This window comes from Rhinoderma darwinii (assembly GCF_050947455.1).
Source record: "Rhinoderma darwinii isolate aRhiDar2 chromosome 2 unlocalized genomic scaffold, aRhiDar2.hap1 SUPER_2_unloc_5, whole genome shotgun sequence".
Taxonomy (NCBI): domain Eukaryota; kingdom Metazoa; phylum Chordata; class Amphibia; order Anura; family Rhinodermatidae; genus Rhinoderma; species Rhinoderma darwinii.
In genome coordinates, this window is record NW_027461718.1 from 443986 (window position 1) to 467698 (window position 23713).

Below are 23713 nucleotides of genomic sequence, written 5' to 3' on the forward strand. Positions count from 1 at the left end.
CCAAAAATCGTCCGAAATTGCCTCCCATTGACTTCAATGGGAGGTGGAGGCGTTTTTTTCCCGCGAGCGGAGAAAAAAAGCATCATTCTCTTTCTTCCCGCATTTCCGTCTCTGACCTCGCATTGACGTGAACAGGAGGCAGAGAAAGCGGTTTTCGTGGCGTTTTTTGCCTGCTACGCTCAAGGGCAGAAGTGCAGGCAGGTCAAAATCTGCAAAAAAACTCTGTGTGAACAGGGCCTTACGGAGCTGTCACATGTCCTCGTTGTTAACCCCGCCCCCTTGACGTAGCCTTGCCTCTGTTGGTATCCGCCCAGTACGCTCTAGCTCCACCTCTTAGATATATACCATTCCTTTCGTCCTGACCCCGCCTACTTAGGGATCGCGTTCTTCGTTCTGGCCTCTCCCATTCCTCGCTTCGTCCTTCCGCTATGGCCCCGCCTCCCTTGATCTCCGCCTTCTTTGTCTGGCCCCACCTCCTCCTCTTCACCCTGACCCCGCCTCCTTTCCCGCGCCCCTCCCCTAGTTTCTGTGGTTGTGAGGGGGCGGCTCCAGGAAGCGGCTCACATTCCCGGTGTCAGCCTGAGCCTGGAGTCCATGGTTTCGGTGCTGTCCACGTCCGGTGCCGCCGCTGCCCCCCCTACTCCGGTGCAGCCGCTGTCCTCCTCCGGTCCCCGCGCTGCCCCCCTCCTCCGGTGCTGTCCTCCGGTCCCGGTGCTGTCTTCCTCCGGTCCCGGCGCTGTCCTCCTCCTCCGGTCCCGGCGCTTCCCCCCTCCTCCGGTCCCGGCGCTGCCCTCCTCCGGTCCGTTCGCTGCCCCCCTCCTCCGGTCCCGGCGCTGCCCCCCTCCTCCGGTCCCGGCGCTGCCCCCCTCCTCCGGTCCCGGCGCTGCCCCCCTCCTCCGGTCCGGCGCTGCCCCCCTCCTCCGGTCCCGGCGCTGCCCTCCTCCGGTCCGGGCGCTGCCCCCCTCCGGTCCCGGCGCTGCCCCCCTCCTCCGGTCCCGGCTCTGTCCTCCTCGTCCGGTCCCGGCGCTGTCCTCCGGTCCCGGCTCTGTCCTCCTCGTCCGGTCCCGGCTCTGTCCTCCTCCTCCGGTCCCGGCACTGTCGTCCTCGTCCCGGCTCTGCCCCCCCCTCCCGTTCACAGCTGATAGATGGACACATGTAGCGGTATCTGCGCGGCTCCAGGGCCCCTGAGTGCGGGGGACATGCGGGGCTGGTGCAGGTAGGGGCCCCTCACCGTCATGGCGGAGCACCTGGAGCTGCTGTCTGAGATGCCGGCGGTCAGTCGTATGACCACGCAGGAGCGACTGAAACAGGCGCAGAAAAGACGTGCGCAGCAGCTGAAGAAGTGGGCGCAGGCCGAGAAAGAGGCGCAGGGCAAGAAGGCGAGAAGTCACCCCAAGAAAGCGGGGAGCAAAGACGAGCGCCGGGTCCTATTCCCCCAGAACGTCACCTTACTGGAGGCCGCAGCACGCAACGACGCGGAGGAAGGTGAGAGACGGCGCAACGTACAACGCCAACCCGGACAGCCGGAAACTGGGGAGTCGTGTACGAGGAACCGAGAGGAGATGGGGGGTCATATATACGATGAACCGCGAGGTGACGGGGAGGGGGTATATATACGAGGAACCATGGGGGGGGTCATATATACGACGTATATGTGACCTGGAGGGGGGGTCAGGACACGTATATGTGACGTGGAGGGGGGGGTCAGGACACGTATGTGACGTGGAGGGGGGGGTCAGGACACGTATGTGACGTGGAGGGGGGGGGTCAGGACACGTATGTGACGTGGAGGGGGGGGGTCAGGACACGTATGTGACGTGGAGGGGGTCAGGACACGTATGTGACGTTGAGGGTGGGGTCAGGACACGTATGTGACGTTGAGGGTGGGGTCAGGACACGTATGTGACGTGGAGGGGGGTCGGGATACGTATGTGACGTGGAGGGGGGGTCGGGACGTGACGGGTCCGGCTGCGGTTGTTACGGGTCACGTGACGGGTCCGGCTGCGGTTGTTACTGGTCATGTGGCGGGGCCAGCTGCGGTTGTTACGGGCCACGTGACGGGGCCAGCTGCGGTTGTTACGGGCCACGTGACGGGGCCGGCTGCGGTTGTTACGGGCCACGTGACGGGGCCGGCTGCGGTTGTTACGGGCCACGTGACGGGGCCGGCTGCGGTTGTTACGGGCCACGTGACGGGGCCGGCTGCGGTTGTTACGGGGCCGGCTGCGGTTGTTACGGGCCACGTGACGGGGCCGGCTGCGGTTGTTACGGGCCACGTGACGGGGCCGGCTGCGGTTGTTACGGGCCACGTGACGGGGCCGGCTGCGGTTGTTACGGGCCACGTGACGGGGCCGGCTGCGGTTGTTACGGGCCACGTGACGGGGCCGGCTGCGGTTGTTACGGGCCACGTGACGGGGCCGGCTGCGGTTGTTACGGGCCACGTGACGGGGCCGGCTGCGGTTGTGACGGGGCCGGCTACGGTTGTTACGGGCCACGTGACGGGGCCGGCTGCGGTTGTTACGGGCCACGTGACGGGGCCGGCTGCGGTTGTTACGGGCCACGTGACGGGGCCGGCTGCGGTTGTTACGGGCCACGTGACGGGGCCGGCTGCGGTTGTTACGGGCCACGTGACGGGGCCGGCTGCGGTTGTTACGGGTCACGTGGCGGGCCGGCTGCGGTTGTTACGGGCCACGTGACGGGGCCGGCTGCGGTTGTTACTGGTCACGTGGCGGGGCCGGCTGCGGTTGTTACGGGCCACGTGACGGGGCCGGCTGCGGTTGTTACGGGCCACGTGACGGGGCCGGCTGCGGTTGTTACGGGCCACGTGACGGGGCCGGCTGCGGTTGTTACGGGCCACGTGACGGGGCCGGCTGCGGTTGTTACGGGCCACGTGACGGGGCCGGCTGCGGTTGTTACGGGCCACGTGGCGGGCCGGCTGCGGTTGTTACTGGTCACGTGGCGGGGCCGGCTGCGGTTGTTACGGGTCACGTGGCGGGGCCGGCTGCGGTTGTTACGGGTCACGTGACGGGGCCGGCTGCGGTTGTTACGGGTCACGTGACGGGGCCGGCTGCGGTTGTTACGGGCCACGTGACGGGGCCGGCTGCGGTTGTTACGGGCCACGTGACGGGGCCGGCTGCGGTTGTTACGGGTCACGTGACGGGCCGGCTGCGGTTGTTACGGGTCACGTGGCGGGTCCGGCTGCGGTTGTTACGGGTGGAGGGTCCGGCTGCGGTTGTTACGGGTCACGTGGCGGGTCCGGCTGCGGTTGTTACGGGTCACGTGGCGGGGCCGGCTGCGGTTGTTACGGGTCACGTGGCGGGGCCGGCTGCGGTTGTTACGGGTCACGTGGCGGGGCCGGCTGCGGTTGTTACGGGTCACGTGGCGGGTCCGGCTGCGGTTGTTACGGGTCTCTCTTCTTTCTGTTATTTCATCTGCCGTTTCCATCACCGGATTCTCCTTATTTTTTCTCGGTCACTTGGTGTTGGGTTGTAAAGCTGCAGCACCTCATTCTTCTCCACCTGCGGCCGGGCTTTTCACTTCCTGTGATGTCATTGTCGTCTGGTCTCCCTGTTATTGTTCCTCCCGGGATATTCTGATAATAGGAGGTTATAATAGCCGGGGGCGCTCCATGTGACATAAGAATGGGGGGGGCGCTCCATGTGACATAAGAATGGGGGGGCGCTCCATGTGACATAAGTATGGGGGGGGGCACGGCTGATACCAGACGCTTCCCAATCTTTATAATAGAATTAGTGTAATGTAATGTAATAAGGCGCAGGATCGACTTCATGTGGATGATCAGTCCCTATTACTGAGGCTGGAGGTCCCTCGTACCTCGGATGTGCTCCAGGTAATAACGGTGTAACGTGCAGAGGAGCGCGGAGGTGACAGTGCAGAGGAGCACGGTGGCGGATTACGTGGCGGAGGTGACAGTGCAGAGGAGCGCGGTGGTGGATTACGTGGCAGTGCAGAGGAGCGCGGTGGTGGATTACGTGACAGTGCAGGGGAGCGCGGTGGCGGATTACGTGGCAGTGCAGAGGAGCGCGGTGGCGGATTACGTGGCGGAGGCGACAGTGCATAGGAGCGCGGCGGCGGATTACGTGGCAGTGCAGAGGAGCGCGGTGGCGGATTACGTGGCGGAGGTGACAGTGCAGGGGAGCGCGGTGGCGGATTACGTGGTGGAGGTGACAGTACAGGGGAGCACGGTGGCGGATTACGTGGCGGAGGCTACAGGACCTCGTGCGCTGGCCGATGATCAGACAACTGTCCGCACTTTCGAACGCTCGATCCCGATCAATGTAAACCAGCGACCGGCCGACCAATGAGGAAACGCCTGTTTATCAACTGATCGGAATCTTTATGCAGTCCAAAAAAATCTTATGTGTCGGCAGAATGTCGCCCCGTATAAACGGAGGATGAGCTGTCGCCATTATGTATGATGGACAAATGACCGTATAACCCGCCCCCCGACCCGCTCATTGCTGCACGTAAATCAGGCAAACCACATGTTCTTGTCAATCGGTTACCGTCAAGAATCCCCCCCCGCCGGTGGGAGGCGCTGTAAGGGCGACTGACCGCTCTTAATGGATGATGATTGGCCGGTGTGAACGCGCAGCGATCAGTCACGCGTTGCTCGCTTGTAGTTGGTGGGATCATTTATGATGGCAGAATATTAACCGTTTATATGTCACGTGTAAACAGACCTCAGATAGTCGTCACCAGGCGAGACCGGAGGAGACGAGCGATCCGGAAAGTGATCGACGCCACAAAAACCATCGCATCATTGGTACATAGAACGCATGTCGTCTTTCTATCGCCGATCCGCGCTCGTCTTTACCAAATTATCTTCATGTGTAAGACCTCAAGTGTGACGTGTCTGCCGTGCGGGCTCAGACCGCTTATCGCACTGTCCTGAAAAGGGTTAATTATCCCCCCAGGATATGCGGTCCCCAGAAATAACCTGTCCCAGTCCTACAGTCTCCTGCAACGACCCTGGTCCTTGATGTCCCCTCACACTCCTGACCCTGGGGGAGGCTCTTCTCTCCTCCGGTCCTGGGGGGCTGAATGGCCGGGCTCTCTTCTACTTGGGGTGCTGCGGATGAACGAGCGCTGATGGATGAGACAGCTGGTTGATCGGCACAAGGATCTATGATTGCTTATATATAGGGAGGAGCGGTCATTACTCCGATCCCTCGTCCCCGTACGTTACTATCCTGGCGGCAGCGCGTCTCCCCCTTACACACCGTGTGTGCACGACAACTATGATTTCCGCATAAAAGAGCGGATCAGCCGGTTAATGAGCGTGTGATCGCTGCCATGATTATACATTACACATGCCTGATCATTGGCCCGTGTATTAGGACCCGTACACTTGATCCCGGGGGATCTGACCTGCCTGGATCTCCTCTCCTTCGGTCCTCTTACACATCCCGACACCTCCTGACCCTGGGACCCTGACCTACCGGGATCTTCTCTCCTTACACCTCTGGACCCTGGGAGGTATCTGACACGCCAGGCTATCCTCTCCTGACCCTGGGAGGTATCTGACACGCCAGGCTATCCTCTCCTGACCCTGGGAGGTATCTGACCAGCCGGGCTATCCTCTCCTGACCCTGGGAGGTATCTGACCGGCCGGGCTATCCTCTCCTGACCCTGGGAGGTATCTGACCAGCCGGGCTATCCGCTCCTGACCCTGGGGGGAATCTGTCCAGCCGGGCTATCCTCTCCTGACCCTGGGGGGAATCTGTCCAGCCGGGCTATCCTCTCCTGGCCCTGGAGGGAATCTGACCAGCTGGCCTCTCCTTTCCTTACACTTCTGGTCCCTGGAGGTATCTGACAGGCCGCGCTCTCCTGTCCTGACACCTTCTCACCCTGAGTTGTATCTGACAGGCCGCGCTCTCCTGTCCTGACACCTTCTCACCCTGAGTTATATCTGACAGGCCGCGCTCTCCTGTCCTGACACCTTCTCACCCTGAGTTGTATCTGACAGGCCGCGCTCTCCTGTCCTGACACCTTCTCACCCTGAGTTGTATCTGACAGGCCGCGCTCTCCTGTCCTGACACCTTCTCACCCTGAGTTGTATCTGACAGGCCTCGCTCTCCTGTCCTGACACCTTCTCACCCTGAGTTGTATCTGACAGGCCTCGCTCTCCTGTCCTGACACCTTCTCACCCTGAGTTGTATCTGACAGGCCTCGCTCTCCTGTCCTGACACCTTCTCACCCTGAGTTGTATCTGACAGGCCGCGCTCTCCTGTCCTGACACCTTCTCACCCTGAGTTGTATCTGACAGGCCTCGCTCTCCTGTCCTGACACCTTCTCACCCTGAGTTGTATCTGACAGGCCGCGCTCTCCTGTCCTGACACCTTCTCACCCTGAGTTGTATCTGACAGGCCGCGCTCTCCTGTCCTGACACCTTCTCACCCTGAGTTGTATCTGACAGGCCGCGCTCTCCTGTCCTGACACCTTCTCACCCTGAGTTGTATCTGACAGGCCGCGCTCTCCTGTCCTGACACCTTCTCACCCTGAGTTGTATCTGACAGGCCGCGCTCTCCTGTCCTGACACCTTCTCACCCTGAGTTGTATCTGACAGGCCGCGCTCTCCTGTGCTGACACCTTCTCACCCTGAGTTGTATCTGACCGGATGGGCTCTCCTCACTGGGCAGGTTGGTGTTAAGTGGTAATCTTGTTCTAGTCCCGGAGGTGGTGACGTCAGGTGCCGCCTTCCAGGATTAATAGGATTACTGTGAGGTGCCCGAGGCTGCAGCAACTGGGCACGTCATGAAGCGACGCCTCACTGCCCCCGACCTGAGACTTGGCTTCTCTTGGATATTGTATAAATGTTTCCTGGGGGATTTGGCGACACTTATCGGGACTGGAGCGCGTGTTATTATGGGGTCTACTGTAACCTCCGATAATATGGGAACAGTCCAATATCTGGTGAGACTGGGGTGCAGTGATTTACAGGGGGCTCCTGTGACCTATCTTATCAAATGTTAAATCCTCGAAGTCCCATAAAGGTAACGCTCGCTTCCATAGGTGACCCCCTCGGCCATTCGCAGGCTCTACTCCTCATAGATATCGGGGTGCAATGTCCGCGCTGCAGCCGGTGTTATAGGGGTGTGACATCAGCGCGTATGTGAGGGCTGCGGGGGGGTCTGTGATGGCTGCGGGGGGGTCTGTGATGGCTGCGGGGGGGTCTGTGATGGCTGCGGGGGGGTCTGTGATGGCTGCGGGGGGGTCGGTGTGGGCTGCGGAGATCTGTGACTGCGGTCGTCCGTTTCCCGTTTCAGCAGCGCTCTCGGCCGGTCTAGTAATATCAGCGACGCTTGACATAAGATCTGGGAGTATTACAGCCGGGAAGATGATTATTACAGAACATGCCTCCTCCTCCTCCTCCTCCTCCTCCTCCTCCTCCTCCTCCTCCCACTTTATCTAGCTGTCTCTTAGGTCACTTGCAGAAGTTATGAGATGTCTCTCTCTGGGGGTGGGGCTGCGGGGTGAGCGCGCTCTGGGGGGGGCTGCGGGGTGAGCGCGCTCTCTGGGGGGGGCTGCGGGGTGAGCGCGCTCTCTGGGGGGGGCTGCGGGGTGAGCGCGCTCTCTGGGGGGGGCTGCGGGGTGAGCGCGCTCTCTGGGGGGGGGCTGCGGGGTGAGCGCGCTCTCTGGGGGGGGGCTGCGGGGTGAGCGCGCTCTCTGGGGGGGGGCTGCGGGGTGAGCGCGCTCTCTGGGGGGGGGCTGCGGGGTGAGCGCGCTCTCTGGGGGGGGCTGCGGGGTGAGCGCTCTCTCTGGGGGGGGCTTCGGGGTGAGCGCTCTCTTTGGGGGTGGCTTCGGGGTGAGCGCTCTCTCTGGGGGGGCTGCGGGGTGATCGCACTCTCTGGGGGGGCTGCGGGGTGATCGCTCTCTGGGGGGGCTGCGGGGTGATCGCACTCTCTGGGGGCGCTGCGGGTTGATCGCACTCTCTGGGGGGGCTGCGGGGTGAGCGCTCTCTTTCTGGGGTGGTTGGGGGCGTCCTTCTAATCTGATCCTGTTAGTGGACTCGCCGTCGGTCGCACGTTCTCTGTATAAGCCGACAGATGGTTTACTGAGGGACAAGACGCTGTTAACCCCGTCCTCGCTGCCTGTGCCGGTCACTTCCAGCGTAGTGGGGGAGGTCTGATCATGGTGCGGGGAACTTGGGGTCCTGGATATGATGCTGTGGGGGAGGGGCACATAATAAGGTCTGTGGGGGCTTAGCCTGCCCCCCCCCTGTACTACCACCCCCATCTTCTATATAATTCCATACACTGACATCCTGTAATCATCGCCCGACACACCCGCCGTTTACTCTGTTATAAATAGAATCCCCCCTCCCCGGAGTGGTCTCCTGTGTGGGGTCTCCTCTCTGTGGGGTTCCCCGGTCTCCTCTCTGTGGGGTCCCCCGGTCTCCTCTCTGTGGGGTCCCCCGGTCTCCTCTCTGTGGGGTCCCCCGGTCTCCTCTCTGTGGGGTACCCCGGTCTCCTCTCTGTGGGGCCCCCGGTCTCCTCTCTGTGGGGCCCCCGGTCTCCTGTGTGGGGTCCCCCGGTCTTTGGGTGATCACCACTGATGGCCGTCCATGTTCTCTGCTGCGTCTCCTGTTCTTTACGGTGCCCGCCTGGTTCACACCTGATCACCCCCCAGACCCGTGTCCATTCCTGGTGTGTGACTAGTCCGCCAGTGACCGGTCTATTACACAGCTCGGGACGAGGCCGGTGCGGTCGTTCAGGGTGTGTGGAGAGCTGGGTGCCCGCTCTTATGGGTTTTGTGATGCGGTCGTTAGTGGTGGTCACCGGCCGGAGACGAGAGAACTGACGGCTGAGACACGACACGGCGGATGTCTCCGGGGATTTCATCCTGAGCTTCCTGGGTAATTAATAAAATTCCAGAGCTGCAGTTCAGACTGACACAGACGTGCTGAGTGCACACAGGAGGGGCAGGAATGCTGCGTTCCCGGCACGCTCCGGGGTATGAGGCTGCTGCTTGTCGTGGGATCTCGGTGTTGACTCAGGGATCAGGAAATCTCCCGGCTTCCTCCTCCGTTCACTCCACAATGGGAAATCGTCCTTAACCCCTGCACTGCTGGCTGAGGAGGGGGCCTGGGCTCGGAGTCGGGTGATTTGACCGCGCAGTGTAAGCGTCTTGTGTCTCCGTATTATAGGAGTTTTGCGTCTTGTAATTTTGTTCTGGTCGGATCGCGGTGAATGTCGCACACTCGCCACCTCATGATGGAGCCCGACCTGTGACCCCCTTATCCGGGCCCCCACCTACAATGTGCCATTTATATTACTGGGGTCTCATGTGGCAGAGGGGTCCCTCAGACTCCAGCCACATGGCTGAGGGGGGGGTCAGGGCAGCCGGAGGGGGGGGGGTCAGGGCAGCCACATGGAGGGGAGGGGGGGGGTCAGGGCAGCCACATGGCGGAGGGGAGGGGGGGGGTCAGGGCAGCCACATGGCGGAGGGGGGGGGGTCAGGGCAGCCACATGGCGGAGGGGGGGGGGTCAGGGCAGCCACATGGCGGAGGGGGGGGGGGTCAGGGCAGCCACATGGCGGAGGGGGGGGTCAGGGCAGCCACATGGGGGGGGTCAGGGCAGCCACATGGGGGGGAGGGGCAGTATATATTACTGCTCGCTGGCACTCTCCAGGCAGGCGGCATCTCTAGGGTTCAAGGCGTCTCCAGGGCAGGATATTTACCAGACAGTAATGCGCCCATTAGCCGCCAACTCAAACACGGGCACGGCCTCTCCGTGGGCCCAGGTGACCTATAGGGGGCACACCGCCTGCAGTTGGGTGGGAGGGAGTCATCTTGTTTTAACCCTTTCTCTGCTGGGTGCTGCCCCTGTATTGAGGGTCACCCAGCTTTCCCAGACTCGGAAATAATGAAATAGAATTTAATACCTGAATAAAATTCTGAAAAGATTCTCCATGAACTTGATGGAAGCGCAGCGTCCGGGGGGCTCCTGGTTCAGTAACGACCTCTGACCTCAGATCTTTCTTCTCTTTTTCTTTCTGGTCCAGTTCGGCGGTTACTGCAGGGCGGATATAGCGCCAATCTTTACAATGAGGACGGCCTGACGGCGCTGCACCAGGTGAGTGACGCTGCGCAGATTGTGTGTAACCCCGGAGTCAGGCGGAGTCCCCCATCACTACAGCAGATGTCACCGACCTGATCCCCTGTTCTCAGATAAGACATCAGGGAGGACCCCGGGCTCTAAAGGGGGGGGGGGTCTAGGAAGGTGTCAGTCATAGGCCCTGTTCACACAGAGTTTTTTTGCTGTGGTTTTTGCCGCAAAAACCGCGGCCGAAGATTGACTCCCATTGATTTCAAGGCGGGATAAATAAATGACATGCCCTATCGTGAGGCGTTTTACGCCTCAAAAACCCCTTTGAAATCAATGGGAGACAGAAATAAACACTTTTTTGATGCGTTTTTCGGCAAAAAACGCTCGCGGTTATTCGCTTTGTCTCTTGAAGAAATAGGAAAAAAAACGCGTCTAAAATTGCAGCAAGAAACTCGTCAAAAAACGCGTGTGGTGCAAAACCACTTAAAAAAACAAACAAAAAAACCAAAGCTGATTTTTCCAGGCAGAATTTTCTGCCAGCAAAAACGTCCGTGTGAACAGGGCCATAGTCGCCTACATATTGTGACTCTCCGTGAGGAAAACTGCAGCCGTAGTGGTGCCGCACGTGAAACCTTACCATAAAAGAGCCGCAGGGGTCCCCCTCCCCCGGAACGCTGCCAGCCGCAGGGGTCCCCCTCCCCCGGAACGCTGCCAGCCGCAGGGGTCCCCCTCCCCCGGAACGCTGCCAGCCGCAGGGGTCCCCCTCCCCCGGAACGCTGCCAGCCGCAGGGGTCCCCCTCCCCCGGAACGCTGCCAGCCGCAGGGGTCCCCCTCCCCCGGAACGCTGCCAGCCGCAGGGGTCCCCCTCCCCCGGAACGCTGCCAGCCGCAGGGGTCCCCCTCCCCCGGAACGCTGCCAGCCGCAGGGGTCCCCCTCCCCCGGAACGCTGCCAGCCGCAGGGGCCCCCCTCCCCCAGAACGCTGCCAGCTGCTCCTGTGTCGTTCCTCCCCTCTCTATATCCCCCTTCTGACATCAGGGACGTCCTGTAAATATAGGGACTGGGGAGCCTTTAGTGCTGGGAATAAGGACTGTTCACCTGAGTTATCCTCCCACGTATACCTGACTGACGGCTCTGACGTGTGGCGCTCTATACAGTGGAATACGTCGTCCGTAGACTCCACGTAACCTGTACCGCACGTCATACGTTTTTCCCGCCTCTGTGTAGTTCAGTCGCCTGCGCTTCCTATACAGCAAAAAAAAGTAAACCGGCCCAACGACTGCTGAAGGGCCCTCGTGGCCTCCGTCAGGGGAATGGAGACTACGCCGGGAGCTCATCGTAGGGCTGAAACGTGATGTGAATGGGGCGTCAGTGTTACGTGGTCAGTAATGGCGCTCCCGTGTCCTCAGTGCTGCATCGATGACTATGAAGAGATCGTCCGGCTGCTGATAGACGCCGGGGCCGATGTCAACGCCTGTGACAGTGAACTGTGGACCCCCCTCCATGCCGCCGCCACCTGCGGACACCTTCACCTTGTGGAGCTGCTTATCAAGAGGTGAGAGCGTCACTAATCTGGATGTGACCTGTCTGATAAGTGCCCGGGATGACCGGCCCATACCCTCTCTCCACAGCAATGCCGCCCTCCTGGCCGTGAACTCTGACGGGAACATGCCCTATGACCTCTGCGAGGACGATGTAACGCTGGACCACATAGAAACCGCCATGGCCGAGCAGGGTGAGTCTCTTACTTGTCCCTCGTCCTGCCTGTCTCTTCCTTCCTCCTCCTCGCCCGGGCCGGTCTCTTTCCTTCCTCCTCCTCGCACCGGCCCGGTCTCCTTTCTTTTTTCTTCCTTCCTTTCTCTTCCTCGCCCGGGCCTGTCCCTCCCTTCCTTTCTCTTCCTCGCCCGGGCCGGTTCCTTTCTTCCTCGCCCGGTCCTGTCTCTTCCTTCTCCTCTCCCGACCCTTCCTTTCTTCCTTTCTTCCTTCCTTTCTTCCTTCCTCCTCTCCCGACCCGGTCTTTCTTTCCTTTCCTTCTTTCCTTTCCTTCTTTCCTTTCCTTCTTTCCTCTCCCGGCCCTGTCCCTTCCTTCCTTCCTCGCCCGGGCCGGTTCCTTCCCCTTCCTTGCCCGGGTCTGTCCCTCCCTCCCTTTCTTCCTCCTCGCCCGGGCCGTTTCCTTCCTTCCTTCCTCGCCCGGGCCTGTCCCTCCCTTCCTCCTCCTCGCCCGGGCCGTTTCCTTCCTTCCTTCCTCGCCCGGGCCTGTCCCTCCCTTCCTCCTCCTCGCCCGGGCCGGTTCCTTCTTTCCTCTTCCTTGCCCGGGCCTGTCCCTCCCTCCCTTTCTTCCTCCTCCTCGCCCGGGCCGTTTCCTTCCTTCCTCGCCCGGGCCGGTTCCTTCCTCTTCCTTGCCCGGGCCTGTCCCTCCCTCCCTCCCTTTCTTCCTCCTCCTCGCCCGGGCCGTTTCCTTCCTTCCTTCCTCGCCCGGGCCGTTTCCTTCCTTCCCTCCTCGCCCGGGCCGGTTCCTTCCTCTTCCTTGCCCGGGCCTGTCCCTCCCTTTCTTCCTCGCCCGGGCCGGTTCCTTCCTCGCCCTGGCCGGTTCCTTCCTTCCTCTTCCTTGCCCGGGCCTGTCTCTTACTTGCTGAGAACATGTATGTGCTGGTGTCGGTCTCCTTGGATTATTGCTGCGGTCAGTGGTCATGTGATCTTTGACCGCTCTCCCCTCTTCGGGGTCTCTCCTCTGTTTAGGAATAACCCAGGAAAAGATAGAAGAAGCGCGGGCGGCCACGGAGATGAGGATGGTGTCAGATATCAGGCAGCTGCGGGAGTCCGGGTCAGAGGTCAACTGTCAGGACCCCTCGGGCCCCAGCCTGGTGAGTGACCGCTGTGCTGCACTTCCCCTGTGTATAAGTAAACTATGAGCCGTGATTGGTGCTCGTCCTTCCATAAGGTGATCAGTAATGTGTCCTATATACATCATCTGTAACCTGTCCCTGCGAGCACGCTGACACCAGAGAACAATGGCACTCCAGATCAGTTCTAGTCTCTGTGAGTCAGGACCTGCACATTATAAACTGAAGGAAGAGAATGACCCCCATGTGCCGATCCAGCATTAACCCAATATCCAGCGTTCTGCCCAGCGGTTCAACCGCCGCTCGTCCTGTGTTCTCAGCTCACACAACTTCATGAATAATTCACACATCATCCCCGGTGTCATGTAGCGCCTTGTGCGAGAAGACGTCTCTGCCTGACGAGCTTCAGCCCCCACAACTACCCCCACCCTCCACAACTACCCCCACCCTCCTAATACACAGACATCAGACCCCGACCTCTCCTCCTCCTAATACACAGACATCAGGACACCGACCTCCCCTCCTCCTAATACACAGACATCAGGACACCGACCCCTCCTCCTCCTAATACACAGACATCAGGACACCGACCTCCCCTCCTCCTAATACACAGACATCAGGACACCGACCTCTCCTCCTCCTAATACACAGACATCAGACCCCCGACCTCTCCTCCTCCTAATACACAGACATCAGGACACCGACCTCCCCTCCTCCTAATACACAGACATCAGGACACCGACCCCTCCTCCTCCTAATACACAGACATCAGGACACCGACCTCCCCTCCTCCTAATACACAGACATCAGGACACCGACCTCTCCTCCTCCTAATACACAGACATCAGGACACCGACCTCTCCTCCTCCTAATACACAGACATCAGGACACCGACCCCTCCTCCTCCTAATACACAGACATCAGGACACCGACCTCCCCTCCTCCTAATACACAGACATCAGGACACCGACCTCCCCTCCTCCTAATACACAGACATCAGGACCCCGACCCCTCCTAATACACAGACATCAGGACACCGACCTCTCCTCCCCTAATACACAGACATCAGACCCCGACCTCTCCTCCTCCTAATACACAGACATCAGGACCCCGACCTCTCCTCCTCCTAATACACAGACATCAGGACACCGACCTCTCCTCCCCTAATACACAGACATCAGGACCCCGACCTCTCCTCCCCTAATACACAGACATCAGGACCCCGACCCCTCCTAATACACAGACATCAGGACACCGACCTCTCCTCCCCTAATACACAGACATCAGGACACCGACCTCTCCTCCTCCTAATACACAGACATCAGGACACCGACCTCCCCTCCTCCTAATACACAGACATCAGGACACCGACCTCTCCTCCCCTAATACACAGACATCAGACCCCGACCTCTCCTCCTCCTAATACACAGACATCAGGACCCCGACCTCTCCTCCTCCTAATACACAGACATCAGGACACCGACCTCTCCTCCCCTAATACACAGACATCAGGACCCCGACCTCTCCTCCCCTAATACACAGACATCAGGACCCCGACCCCTCCTAATACACAGACATCAGGACACCGACCTCTCCTCCTCCTAATACACAGACATCAGGACACCGACCTCTCCTCCTCCTAATACACAGACATCAGGACACCGACCTCCCCTCCTCCTAATACACAGACATCAGGACACCGACCTCCCCTCCTCCTAATACACAGACATCAGGACCCCGACCCCTCCTAATACAGACATCAGGACACCGACCTCTCCTCCCCTAATACACAGACATCAGACCCCGACCTCTCCTCCTCCTAATACACAGACATCAGGACCCCGACCTCTCCTCCTCCTAATACACAGACATCAGGACACCGACCTCTCCTCCCCTAATACACAGACATCAGGACCCCTCCTAATACACAGACATCAGGACACCGACCTCTCCTCCTCCTAATACACAGACATCAGGACACCGACCTCTCCCCTCCTAATACACAGACATCAGGACACCGACCTCTCCCCTCCTAATACACAGACATCAGGACACCGACCTCTCCTCCTCCTAATACACAGACATCAGGACACCGACCTCCCCTCCTCCTAATACACAGACATCAGGACACCGACCTCTCCCCCCCTAATACACAGACATCAGACCCCGACCTCTCCTCCTCCTAATACACAGACATCAGGACCCCGACCTCTCCTCCTCCTAATACACAGACATCAGGACACCGACCTCTCCTCCCCTAATACACAGACATCAGGACCCCGACCTCTCCTCCCCTAATACACAGACATCAGGACCCCGACCCCTCCTAATACACAGACATCAGGACACCGACCTCTCCTCCCCTAATACACAGACATCAGGACACCGACCTCTCCTCCTCCTAATACACAGACATCAGGACACCGACCTCTCCTCCTCCTAATACACAGACATCAGGACACCGACCTCTCCTCCTCCTAATACACAGACATCAGGACACCGACCTCTCCTCCTCCTAATACACAGACATCAGGACCCCGACCTCTCCTCCTCCTAATACAGACATCAGGACCCCGACCTCTCCTCCTCCTAATACAGACATCAGGACACCGACCTCTCCTCCTCCTAATACACAGACATCAGGACACCGACCTCTCCTCCTCCTAATACACAGACATCAGGACACCGACCTCTCCTCCTCCTAATACACAGACATCAGGACACCGACCCCTCCTCCTCCTAATACACAGACCTCAGGACACCGACCTCTCCTCCTAATACACAGACATCAGGACACCGACCTCTCCTCCTCCTAATACACAGACATCAGGACCCCGACCTCTCCTCCTCCTAATACAGACATCAGGACACCGACCTCTCCTCCTCCTAATACACAGACATCAGGACACCGACCTCTCCTCCTCCTAATACACAGACATCAGGACACCGACCCCTCCTCCTCCTAATACACAGACCTCAGGACACCGACCTCTCCTCCTAATACACAGACATCAGGACACCGACCTCTCCTCCTCCTAATACACAGACCTCAGGACACCGACCTCTCCTCCTAATACACAGACATCAGGACACCGACCTCCCCTCCTCCTAATACACAGACATCAGACACCGACCACCCCTCCTCCTAATACACAGACATCAGGACACCGACCCCTCCTAATACACAGACATCAGGACACCGACCTCTCCTCCCCTAATACACAGACATCAGGACACCGACCTCTCCTCCTCCTAATACACCGACATCAGGACACCGACCTCCCCTCCTCCTCCTAATACACAGACATCAGACCCCCGACCTCTCCTCCTCCTAATACACAGACATCAGGACACCGACCTCCCCTCCTCCTAATACACAGACATCAGGACACCGACCCCTCCTCCTCCTAATACACAGACATCAGGACACCGACCCCTCCTCCTCCTAATACACAGACATCAGGACACCGACCTCCCCTCTTCCTAATACACAGACATCAGGACACCGACCTCCCCTCCTCCTAATACACAGACATCAGGACCCCGACCCCTCCTAATACACAGACATCAGGACACCGACCTCTCCTCCCCTAATACACAGACATCAGACCCCGACCTCTCCTCCTCCTAATACACCGACCTCTCCTCCTCCTAATACACAGACATCAGGACCCCGACCTCTCCTCCCCTAATACACAGACATCAGGACCCCGACCCATCCTAATACACAGACATCAGGACACCGACCTCTCCTCCCCTAATACACAGACATCAGGACACCGACCTCTCCTCCTCCTAATACACAGACATCAGGACACCGACCTCTCCTCCTCCTAATACACAGACATCAGGACACCGACCTCTCCTCCTCCTAATACACAGACATCAGGACCCCGACCTCTCCTCCTCCTAATACACAGACATCAGGACACCGACCTCTCCTCCTCCTAATACACAGACATCAGGACACCGACCTCTCCTCCTCCTAATACACAGACATCAGGACCCCGACCTCTCCTCCTCCTAATACACCGACCTCTCCTCCTCCTAATACACAGACATCAGGACCCCGACCTCTCCTCCCCTAATACACAGACATCAGGACCCCGACCCATCCTAATACACAGACATCAGGACACCGACCTCTCCTCCCCTAATACACAGACATCAGGACACCGACCTCTCCTCCTCCTAATACACAGACATCAGGACACCGACCTCTCCTCCTCCTAATACACAGACATCAGGACACCGACCTCTCCTCCTCCTAATACACAGACATCAGGACCCCGACCTCTCCTCCTCCTAATACAGACATCAGGACACCGACCTCTCCTCCTCCTAATACACAGACATCAGGACACCGACCTCTCCTCCTCCTAATACACAGACATCAGGACCCCGACCTCTCCTCCTCCTAATACACCGACCTCTCCTCCTCCTAATACACAGACATCAGGACCCCGACCTCTCCTCCCCTAATACACAGACATCAGGACCCCGACCCATCCTAATACACAGACATCAGGACACCGACCTCTCCTCCCCTAATACACAGACATCAGGACACCGACCTCTCCTCCTCCTAATACACAGACATCAGACCCCGACCTCTCCTCCTAATACACAGACATCAGGACACCGACCTCTCCTCCTCCTAATACACAGACATCAGGACACCGACCTCTCCTCCTCCTAATACACAGACATCAGGACCCCGACCTCTCCTCCTCCTAATACAGACATCAGGACACCGACCTCTCCTCCTCCTAATACACAGACATCAGGACACCGACCTCTCCTCCTCCTAATACACAGACATCAGGACACCGACCTCTCCTCCTCCTAATACACAGACATCAGGACACCGACCCCTCCTCCTCCTAATACACAGACCTCAGGACACCGACCTCTCCTCCTCCTAATACAGACATCAGGACACCGACCTCTCCTCCTCCTAATACACAGACATCAGGACACCGACCTCTCCTCCTCCTAATACACAGACATCAGGACACCGACCCCTCCTCCTCCTAATACACAGACCTCAGGACACCGATCTCTCCTCCTAATACACAGACATCAGGACACCGACCTCTCCTCCTCCTAATACACAGACATCAGGACACCGACCTCCCCTCCTCCTAATACACAGACATCAGGACACCGACCTCTCCTCCTCCTAATACACAGACATCAGACACCGACCACCCCTCCTCCTAATACACAGACATCAGGACACCGACCTCTCCTCCCCTAATACACAGACATCAGGACCCCGACCCCTCCTAATACACAGACATCAGGACACCGACCTCTCCTCCTCCTAATACAGATATCAGGACACCGACCTCTCCTCCTCCTAATACACAGACATCAGGACACCGACCCCTCCTCCTCCTAATACACAGACCTCAGGACACCGACCTCTCCTCCTAATACACAGACATCAGGACACCGACCCCTCCTCCTCCTAATACACAGACCTCAGGACACCGACCTCTCCTCCTAATACACAGACCTCAGGACACCGACCTCTCCTCCTAATACACAGACATCAGGACACCGACCTCTCCTCCTCCTAATACACAGACATCAGGACACCGACCTCTCCTCCTCCTAATACACAGACATCAGGACACCGACCTCCCCTCCTCCTATTACACAGACATCAGGACACCGACCTCTCCTCCCCTAATACACAGACATCAGGACCCCGACCTCTCCTCCTCCTAATACAGACATCAGGACACCGACCTCTCCTCCTCCTAATACACAGACATCAGGACACCGACCTCTCCTCCTCCTAATACACAGACATCAGGACACCGACCCCTCCTCCTCCTAATACACAGACCTCAGGACACCGACCTCTCCTCCTAATACACAGACATCAGGACACCGACCTCTCCTCCTCCTAATACACAGACCTCAGGACACCGACCTCTCCTCCTAATACACAGACATCAGGACACCGACCTCTCCTCCTCCTAATACACAGACATCAGGACACCGACCTCTCCTCCTCCTAATACACAGACATCAGGACACCGACCTCCCCTCCTCCTAATACACAGACCTCAGGACACCGACCTCTCCTCCTCCTAATACACAGACCTCAGGACACCGACCTCTCCTCCTCCTAATACACAGACATCAGGACACCGACCTCCCCTCCTCCTAATACACAGACATCAGGACCCCGACCTCTCCTCCTCCTAATACAGACATCAGGACCCCGACCTCTCCTCCTCCTAATACACAGACCTCAGGACACCGACCTCTCCTCCTCCTAATACACAGACATCAGGACACCGACCTCCCCTCCTCCTAATACACAGACATCAGGACACCGACCTCTCCTCCTCCTCCTAATACACAGACATCAGGACACCGACCTCTCCTCCTCCTAATACACAGACATCAGGACACTGACCTCTCCTCCCCCTAATACACAGACATCAGGACACCGACCTCTCCTCCTCCTAATACACAGACATCAGGACACCGACCTCTCCTCCTCCTAATACACAGACATCAGGACACCGACCTCTCCTCCTCCTAATACACAGACATCAGGACACCGACCTCTCCTCCTAATACACAGACATCAGGACACCGACCTCTCCTCCTCCTAATACACAGACATCAGGACACGACCCCTCCTCCTCCTAATACACAGACATCATGACACGACCCCTCCTCCTCCTAATACACAGACATCAGGACACCGACCTCTCCTCCTCCTAATACACAGACATCAGGACACCGACCTCTCCTCCTCCTAATACACAGACATCAGGACACCGACCTCTCCTCCTCCTAATACACAGACATCAGGACACCGACCTCTCCTCCTCCTAATACACAGACATCAGGACACCGACCTCTCCTCCTCCTAATACACAGACATCAGGACACGACCTCTCCTCCTCCTAATACACAGACATCAGGACACCGACCTCTCCTCCTCCTAATACACAGACATCAGGACACCGACCTCTCCTCCTCCTAATACACAGACATCAGACCCCGAACTCTCCTCCTAATACACAGACATCAGGACACCGACCTCTCCTCCTCCTAATACACAGACATCAGGACACCGACCTCTCCCCTCCTAATACACAGACATCAGGACACCGACCTCTCCCCTCCTAATACACAGACATCAGGACACCGACCTCTCCTCCTCCTAATACACAGACATCAGGACACCGACCTCTCCCCTCCTAATACACAGACATCAGGACACCGACCTCTCCCCTCCTAATACACAGACATCAGGACACCGACCTCTCCCCTCCTAATACACAGACATCAGGACACCGACCTCTCCTCCTCCTAATACACAGACATCAGGACACGACCTCTCCTCCTCCTAATACACAGACATCAGGACACCGACCTCTCCTCCTCCTAATACACAGACATCAGACCCCGACCTCTCCTCCTAATACACAGACATCAGGACACCGACCTCTCCTCCTCCTAATACACAGACATCAGGACACCGACCTCTCCTCCTCCTAATACACAGACATCAGGACACCGACCTCTCCTCCTCCTAATACACAGACACCAGGACACCGACCTCTCCTCCTCCTAATACACAGACACCAGGACACCGACCTCTCCTCCTCCTAATACACAGACACCAGGACACCGACCTCTCCTCCTCCTAATACACAGACATCAGGACCCCGACCCATCCTAATACACAGACATCAGGACACCGACCTCTCCTCCCCTAATACACAGACATCAGGACACCGACCTCTCCTCCTCCTAATACACAGACATCAGGACACCGACCTCTCCTCCTCCTAATACACAGACATCAGGACACCGACCTCTCCTCCTCCTAATACACAGACATCAGGACCCCGACCTCTCCTCCTCCTAATACAGACATCAGGACACCGACCTCTCCTCCTCCTAATACACAGACATCAGGACACCGACCTCTCCTCCTCCTAATACACAGACATCAGGACACCGACCTCTCCTCCTCCTAATACACAGACATCAGGACACCGACCCCTCCTCCTCCTAATACACAGACCTCAGGACACCGACCTCTCCTCCTCCTAATACAGACATCAGGACACCGACCTCTCCTCCTCCTAATACACAGACGACAGGACACCGACCTCTCCTCCTCCTAATACACAGACATCAGGACACCGACCCCTCCTCCTCCTAATACACAGACCTCAGGACACCGATCTCTCCTCCTAATACACAGACATCAGGACACCGACCTCTCCTCCTCCTAATACACAGACATCAGGACACCGACCTCCCCTCCTCCTAATACACAGACATCAGGACACCGACCTCTCCTCCTCCTAATACACAGACATCAGACACCGACCACCCCTCCTCCTAATACACAGACATCAGGACACCGACCTCTCCTCCCCTAATACACAGACATCAGGACCCCGACCCCTCCTAATACACAGACATCAGGACACCGACCTCTCCTCCTCCTAATACAGACATCAGGACACCGACCTCTCCTCCTCCTAATACACAGACATCAGGACACCGACCCCTCCTCCTCCTAATACACAGACCTCAGGACACCGACCTCTCCTCCTAATACACAGACATCAGGACACCGACCCCTCCTCCTCCTAATACACAGACCTCAGGACACCGACCTCTCCTCCTAATACACAGACATCAGGACACCGACCTCTCCTCCTCCTAATACACAGACATCAGGACACCGACCTCTCCTCCTCCTAATACACAGACATCAGGACACCGACCTCCCCTCCTCCTAATACACAGACATCAGGACACCGACCTCTCCTCCCCTAATACACAGACATCAGGACCCCGACCTCTCCTCCTCCTAATACACAGACATCAGGACACCGACCTCTCCTCCCCTAATACACAGACCTCAGGACACCGACCTCTCCTCCTCCTAATACACAGACCTCAGGACACCGACCTCTCCTCCTCCTAATACACAGACATCAGGACACCGACCTCCCCTCCTCCTAATACACAGACATCAGGACCCCGACCTCTCCTCCTCCTAATACAGACATCAGGACCCCGACCTCTCCTCCTCCTAATACACAGACCTCAGGACACCGACCTCTCCTCCTCCTAATACACAGACATCAGGACACCGACCTCCCCTCCTCCTAATACACAGACATCAGGACACCGACCTCTCCTCCTCCTCCTAATACACAGACATCAGGACACCGACCTCTCCTCCCCCTAATACACAGACATCAGGACACCGACCTCTCCTCCCCCTAATACACAGACATCAGGACACCGACCTCTCCTCCTCCTAATACACAGACATCAGGACACCGACCTCTCCTCCTCCTAATACACAGACATCAGGACACCGACCTCTCCTCCTCCTAATACACAGACATCAGGACACCGACCTCTCCTCCTCCTAATACACAGACATCAGGACACCGACCTCTCCTCCTCCTAATACACAGACATCAGGACACGACCCCTCCTCCTCCTAATACACAGACATCATGACACGACCCCTCCTCCTCCTAATACACAGACATCAGGACACCGACCTCTCCTCCTCCTAATACACAGACATCAGGACACCGACCTCTCCTCCTCCTAATACACAGACATCAGGACACCGACCTCTCCTCCTCCTAATACACAGACATCAGGACACCGACCTCTCCTCCTCCTAATACACAGACATCAGGACACCGACCTCTCCTCCTCCTAATACACAGACATCAGGACACGACCTCTCCTCCTCCTAATACACAGACATCAGGACACCGACCTCTCCTCCTCCTAATACACAGACATCAGGACACCGACCTCTCCTCCTCCTAATACACAGACATCAGGACCCCGACCTCTCCTCCTCCTAATACACAGACATCAGACCCCGAACTCTCCTCCTAATACACAGACATCAGGACACCGACCTCTCCTCCTCCTAATACACAGACATCAGACCCCGAACTCTCCTCCTAATACACAGACATCAGGACACCGACCTCTCCTCCTCCTAATACACAGACATCAGGACACCGACCTCTCCCCTCCTAATACACAGACATCAGGACACCGACCTCTCCCCTCCTAATACACAGACATCAGGACACCGACCTCTCCTCCTCCTAATACACAGACATCAGGACACCGACCTCTCCCCTCCTAATACACAGACATCAGGACACCGACCTCTCCTCCTCCTAATACACAGACATCAGGACACGACCTCTCCTCCTCCTAATACACAGACATCAGGACACCGACCTCTCCTCCTCCTAATACACAGACATCAGACCCCGACCTCTCCTCCTAATACACAGACATCAGGACACCGACCTCTCCTCCTCCTAATACACAGACATCAGGACACCGACCTCTCCTCCTCCTAATACACAGACACCAGGACACCGACCTCTCCTCCTCCTAATACACAGACACCAGGACACCGACCTCTCCTCCTCCTAATACACAGACATCAGGACACCGACCTCTCCTCCTCCTAATACACAGACATCAGGACACCGACCTCTCCTCCCCCTAATACACAGACATCAGGACACCGACCTCTCCTCCCCCTAATACACAGACATCAGGACACCGACCTCCCCTCCTCCTAATACACAGACATCAGGACACCGACCTCTCCTCCCCTAATACACAGACATCAGGACACCGACCTCTCCTCCTCCTAATACACAGACATCAGGACACCGACCTCTCCTCCTCCTAATACACAGACATCAGGACACCGACCTCCCCTCCTCCTAATACACAGACATCAGGAC

General features: G+C 57.9%; 1 protein-coding gene across 1 annotated transcript in view; it reads left to right on the plus strand.

The window, feature by feature from the left end:
- The first annotated feature begins 533 nt into the window (after positions 1 to 533).
- PPP1R16A (protein phosphatase 1 regulatory subunit 16A) overlaps positions 534 to 23713 on the plus strand; it is a 54045-nt gene continuing 30865 nt past the window's right edge. The window contains exons 1-5 of the mRNA XM_075847284.1: positions 534 to 1485; positions 10024 to 10094; positions 11475 to 11620; positions 11697 to 11800; positions 12805 to 12929. Of these exons, the coding sequence (XP_075703399.1) occupies positions 1236 to 1485; positions 10024 to 10094; positions 11475 to 11620; positions 11697 to 11800; positions 12805 to 12929 (696 nt within the window). The 5' untranslated portion in view covers positions 534 to 1235. The remainder of the gene's footprint in view (positions 1486 to 10023; positions 10095 to 11474; positions 11621 to 11696; positions 11801 to 12804; positions 12930 to 23713) is intronic.